The 6,017-nt window shown below is 54.0% G+C and overlaps 3 protein-coding genes across 3 annotated transcripts; 2 read left to right on the plus strand and 1 right to left on the minus strand.

Moving 5' to 3' along the window:
• Positions 1-1,533: 1,533 nt before the first annotated feature.
• CORC01_07680 (uncharacterized protein) lies at positions 1,534-2,888 on the plus strand (the record flags this gene model as incomplete). The annotated part of the gene is made up of 4 exons (XM_022619315.1): positions 1,534-1,743; positions 1,826-2,537; positions 2,603-2,751; positions 2,820-2,888. 4 exons carry the CDS (start codon positions 1,534-1,536, stop codon positions 2,886-2,888), a joined length of 1,140 nt encoding a protein of 379 aa, XP_022474227.1.
• A 603-nt stretch (positions 2,889-3,491) lies between these two features.
• On the plus strand, positions 3,492-4,239 carry CORC01_07681 (uncharacterized protein; the record flags this gene model as incomplete). The annotated part of the gene is made up of 2 exons (XM_022619316.1): positions 3,492-3,711; positions 3,860-4,239. 2 exons carry the CDS (start codon positions 3,492-3,494, stop codon positions 4,237-4,239), a joined length of 600 nt encoding a protein of 199 aa, XP_022474228.1.
• A 313-nt stretch (positions 4,240-4,552) lies between these two features.
• CORC01_07682 (aldose 1-epimerase) lies at positions 4,553-6,017 on the minus strand (the record flags this gene model as incomplete). Its single annotated transcript, XM_022619317.1, has 2 exons — positions 4,553-4,932; positions 4,985-6,017. The coding sequence occupies 2 exons, from the start codon at positions 6,015-6,017 to the stop codon at positions 4,553-4,555; spliced, it is 1,413 nt and encodes a 470-aa protein (XP_022474229.1).

The raw sequence follows: 6,017 nt of genomic DNA on the forward strand, positions 1-6,017 counted from the left end.
GTGAGTGAGAAAATTGTGAGTAAGCAGCCATTGGCAGCCGTCACTGTACGCAAATGATGCATGTCTCGGAGCTCTCTCGGATGGCAAGCCAGACTCTTATTCGTCTATACGTCCGCAAGCGGCGACCTCAACTGTGAGATTGGATCCGAGCCGAGCGCTGAATCAGCCGTGGCAAGATTGCGAATATGAGAGGACGCATCTCTGGACTAATCACTTTCTTCGATGTCGTCACGTCGCGGTGATGGGTCATCACATCCTATTCCATTTCGATGGGATTTCTGATTCTGTCCTACCACCTCGGGTGTGCCATTCTCCTAGCAGCCGTTTCCGCCCCAAGAAGCTGAATCGCTCGGTGGCTGCGGGATCGACTTGGAGTGGAAAAGTTCGGCACTACGGTTTCCAAATACTTGCATGGGCGCTTGCCATCGTGCTTCTTTGACCGAGATGGGGAAGAGGCTGGGAGGTAAAGGCGGTGGACAACGTGGATGGTGGGCATCAGGCAAAACACCATTTCGATTCCGACAAAGTATTTTCCCATCAAGCCCGTGGTTGACAAATACTTGCTTCGAGAAGACCTGGTTGACTGATGACTGAAGCTTTCGCATGAGCTTCTGCCTCACCCTTGCCGTTGTTTGTTGTTTAGCGTAAGCTCATGTGGAGAACGGCGGGCAAACATTGGGGGGGGGTCGCAATGTCCTGACATCGATGGCGTTCGGTTGGGGCTGCCGCTAAGACCAAGGTGGACGAGTTGGGACTGGGCTTTCTCTTCCTCTCTCTCTCATTGAAGTATCCGTGCCTGCACTTACTGCGCAACTCCGCTCCAACAACTCGATTGAGATCGGCGGCAAACATAATTGGGGGCAATCGAAGACTTCACTGCAGGTCTTTCTGGCTCGCTCTACCCCTTACGGAACATTGCATGGGGCCTAGCGGTGAGCCGGACTCGACTCCGGCCCTGGGACGCACGAACTCCGTTACTCCGGAGAGAAAGGGTACTGTACATATGCGCATCGCACTATTCACTTATTGCCTTAGTCTCGCCGCCGGACTAGGCCGGACCTAGTCCGGCGGCGGGGGGACGGCAAGGAAGGCTCCAAAGAAGACTGGAAGATCGGGATCTCGTGCGAACTGGCGTGTGCTGGCTTCGGTAGGCTTTTACTTGGGCGGCTATGCTTCTCTGAACGCCACTTTGTGATGCGTTTATGAGCCGCTAGTGGTTTTCTGGACGAGAATTACAATTACTTTGCTGACATCATGGCTGCAGGTGGACGGCAGGTCATGGTTGAGGCTACCTTGCTGGGTGAGCATGCGGGCAAGCAAATGAGGATTTCCCACGCATACAATCACGAACCCATTGCGGATGGGATGCCGGAAAGATGGCGTTTGATTCTTTCAGTTTGCCAGTGTATAAAGATGACAGCCCGGGGTGATCATTTTCTTCTTTGACTGTTGGACACAAACCAGCACGACACAACTGTATCAATCTCCTTGATTTACAACCACACAGCATTGGTATAATCATCAAAAGCCGAAATGGTCAATCTAATTTCAGCTACGCTCCCGGTTGCTTTTGCGGCCCTGGCCGCGGCCCGGTCGTGCCAGAATCTCACTGTTGAAGTTTCGATCACATCCCGCAACGGCGTCTTCAATGTCTCAACGCCAAAGACAAACATTGATGTCACAAACATTATGCTAGGCCTGGCACAGCAGGGCAACAACTTTTCAGCGATCCACCTCACAGATGTAAGGACTCTATCATTCGCTGCTTCAGAAGCCGTAAAACAAAAAGAAGCACATACGGTAGCTAATTCATATGCTCATCTAGTACGCCACCGTCGGAGGCACATACCAACTCGCCTCAACATACTGCCAGCCGGATGACGGTCCCGGCCACATCCTTCAGATTCTTACTCACGGCATCGGCTTCGACAGGAGCTACTGGGACTTTCCCTTCAATAATTACAATTACAGCTACGTCGGCCCCGCCGTCGACGACTACGGCTACTCGACCTTCTCCTGGGACCGCCTCGGCATCGCGCAGTCCTCCCACGGCGAGCCCGTCAACGAGATCCAGGGCTTCCTCGAGCTCGCCGCCCTCAAGGCCCTCACTGACAAGCTCCGCGCCGGCGCCGTGCCGGGCGTGCCCTGCACCTTTGAGAAAATCGTCCACGTCGGCCACTCCTTTGGCTCGGTGCACTCGTACGCGCTGTCCGCCATGTACCCGAACGCCTCGGATGGCCTGGTACTGACGGGCTTCTCCGCCAACGCCACCTTCCTCCCTGACTTTTTGCTGGGTGGCGCGTTTATCCAGGCCAACAAGGTTCCCGCGCTGAAAGACTACGTTGACGGGTACCTGGCGCCGGCGTACAAGGGCGGCGTGCACGTCAACTTTTTCGCGCCGGACAACTTTGACCCTGCTATCCTGACGGCCGCGTACAAGACTGGGCAGCCGGTGACTGTCGGCGAGCTGCTCACGATTGGCGGTGAGTCTAGCACGACGAGCAACTTCACGAAGCCTGTTCTTGTTATCACGGGCGGTAAGTCTAAGCGGTCAAGATCATTCATATCCCTTGGATTTGCGCTGACGACGAATGATTCTTAGAACGTGATATCCCCTTCTGTGGCGGTGATTGTCTTGCAACCGGTAACCCTGAGTTGCCCTCGATCCCGGCCGGCGTCTCTCCGCTTATCAAGAACGCAAGCTCCTTTGAGGCTTATATCGTCCCTGACGCTGGTCATGGCTTGGCATTTGTTAGTATTCCTCCATTGATGGAAACTGAACATGATGTTGAAAACTTTGCTAATCCCAATTATCACAGAGCTACTCTCACGTCGAGGTCACTGGCAAGATTCAGGACTTCCTTGCGCAGAACGGCCTTGCCAACTAGGACCCTCTTTCGAAGTCTTTGGTTATTAGAGAATATTTGAGGGACTGTAGTGGCGCAGTTTTTGGAGCTGTTTTTTTTTTATAAAAAAGTCTCTTAGCGAAGTAGGTTATCCTTCTCACGATATCAATACAAGTATTGTACATATTCGACATCATGGGTATTAGGAATTAGTGCAACTTTCACGTTAGTACTCATGGCACTCTTGTCGATTTTGTAACCGCTTGAGAAAAGAAAAGTCTAGACAATGACATGTGGGTATGAGTTCAAATCGAGGTCATGATACACAGTAACGGTGCGCCGTGGATTGTAGCCAGCTAGGTAGTCACAACAAAAGGAAATTCTTGATTTTCTTTTTTTCGAACCATCTGAACCTCTACTCAAAGGGGTACTACACGCTGTATGACACCGGCTTTCGCTGGCCCGGATCCGGACCCGAGGGTCAAATAGGATCGGACTACCAGACTACCCCGAATCTGACGTGAGACAAAGAATCGCCGCGAGACGGAAGCGGAAGGGAAGCTCTCTTAATTGGACCTGGAACAACTTACTAAAGCCCATCTACACCCATTTTTCCAACTCTCTTCAAAAAGCCGCTCCCTCGCTATGCAGCTCTGGTCTCACAAGGCAGCGCAAGACGCCCGTATCCAATCAGGAGAGCAGCACCACCACCCTTCCCTACGCGAGATGCTTGATAACAAGAACGAACCCAAAGCAGGCGGGATTGCGCCCGAGAATATATCGGGCCCAATCCCCATCATTCTGTGCGGCCAGTCGGAACAAATCGGTCGCGGTGTCATTGAGGGTCTGAAACCGGATTATGAAGGTGAGTTTCTTGCCCGAGAGCAGTACGAACTGCCCTCGAACGTTGATTCCCTGCGAACATTACATTCCAGACACGGAATTGGGGCAAGTATAGGAAAAAAAAAAAGTAATGCCTATTTGAGTCCTGACGCGCGTGCAAACCCGACCAGTCATCCACTTCATCACATCAGCCGCCTCGGGAGCCGTCATCATACCAGCCCTCCTGACGTCCAAAACCACTCCACCACCGCAGCACCCGGACACGAGCACAATCGGGAGCGGGAACTACGCCGCTCCCCCACGCGCCGTGGTTCTCGGCAGCGTGTTCGACGATGCGGCAGTCGAGCTCCTTCAGAAAGCCGTCGTTGACGACGATCAAGGTACCCCGTCGAGAAAGGTACCTTGGCTGAGGCATGACTTGAGAAAGCCGGCGCCGCCTCTGGGGCCCGAGTACGGCAAGGCCATGGTCGCGCGTGTCAAGGAGGTGCTAGGACGGTTGGAGGGGGAGGGGAAACTGGGTGGTGAGTATGGAGGTGACGAGTGGTATTGAGGATGATGGGTTGATTTGGTGACGGCAGCCTGTACATAGCATGGAGGGTAGCAATCAGGGCTTGGCAGTAACGCGTGTAGGTAATTAATGATGGCACGGCGGATACAGGCATCACCACCACAGTCGTCAAATGAGTCAGGCAGATTACGACAAAGTTCATTGATCCAGACGAATAACCCGCCATTCATGCTCAAACCTCTCTTCATGGTATCATTAAATATGTGGAGGTGATTAGATTGTCTGCTTCTTCATGCCGCATTCCTCCCCATTCTCAGCACTTTGCGTACCAACATATCATTCATTTCCGGTCCTCCTACGAACTGGAAGTGGAGTTGATGCTGAAGCGGTAGCTGGCCTGAAGGACGTATGGGTCACCGCCGGGCTCGAAGATTTGCTTCTTGCCGCGGCCCCAGGCGGGGTTGTTGATACCGTCGATCCAATCCTGGACCTCGAGCACGACGCAGCCGTACTTGGGGATGGTGCGAGGGAACTTGGCGTTATCGAACAGGCCCTGGGTCTTCTTGAGGGCCACAGAGCCGTTCTGCTGGCCGCAGCTGTACATCTGGAAGGCGTCCTGATCGGTGAAGACTTCGAGCTGAATACCGGACCACTCGGACTGCATGCGAGCGACATATCCCTCGGTGCGCCAGTTGTAGGGGCCTAGGCCGTCGCGGTTCACGATCCAGCAGTTGTCTATCAATGATTAGTCTTGGATGCTGTCTACATCGAGAAATGGCAAACTCACCATAACCAGTGCAGTTGAAACCACAGTTGTTCTTGAGCTCGGGCTTGGAGAAGTCGGCACCAATCTGCTTCGGCGCGCTCCAGAAGTCGTTGACGGAGCCCTTCTCATTGGCGAGAATCTCGCCGGTGGGAATCAGGATGTTGTCAACGGCCACTCTCTGACCATTGTACGGCATGTGAAGGGTATGGTTGAGAACCAGGCTGGTCTCGTTGTTGGAAAAGCCGTCGAGGTTCCAGTAGGTGTGACTGCTGAGCATGATTGGCGTCTTCTTGGTGGTCGGGACGGCGATCATCTTGAACTCCCAGTTCCAGCCGACAATGGTGTAGGTAATGAGCGATACGACTTCACCGGGGAAACCCTCCTTTCCGTCAGGGTCGGTGAAGGAGAAGGTGATGCTGTTGTTGGTGTGAGAGACAACGGTGAAGTTGCGCCAGTCCCATCCGTCAGAGCCTCCGTGGAGCGTGTCGAGGCCATTGTTGTCGTTGAGGTCGGTCTTGTAGGTCTTTCCATCAATCTCAAAGGTGCCGTTCTTGATACGGTTCGCGTAGCGACCAGGAATACCGCCGAAATGGGGGTGCTGGCGATCGGTCTGGTAGTAGGTGGCATTGTCCCAGCCGGCGACAACGTCGCGGGGGATACCGTACTTGTCGTTGATGATCAGGTTGGAAACGGAGGCACCGTAGCGAATAAAGGAGGCCTTGATGTGGCCGCTGGAGATCCAGTACTTGCCGTCCTTGTCGGGGCCTGACGTGGGAGCCGTGGTGTTACCACCGGATCCGCCGACAAACTGGGCCAGAGAGGCGACCGGGGCGAGCAGAGCTCCGACGGCGATGGGGAGGAGTGATGAGCGCATCGTATAGGTAGACCAAGCAAGGTAACAGAGGACTGAAGCGCAAAGCACCGTGGGCCAGAACAGAGGATGATGACGGGATGTCGGACAACGAGGCCTGTGAGAGGGGAAGGTGGGATGAAGCGGGAGCTTATATCCCAATGGTGCTCCCCTCATGCAGGAGGAGCAGAGAGACTTGCACAT

This window comes from Colletotrichum orchidophilum (genome assembly GCF_001831195.1).
Source record: "Colletotrichum orchidophilum strain IMI 309357 chromosome Unknown Scaffold_62.1, whole genome shotgun sequence".
NCBI lineage: Eukaryota > Fungi > Ascomycota > Sordariomycetes > Glomerellales > Glomerellaceae > Colletotrichum > Colletotrichum orchidophilum.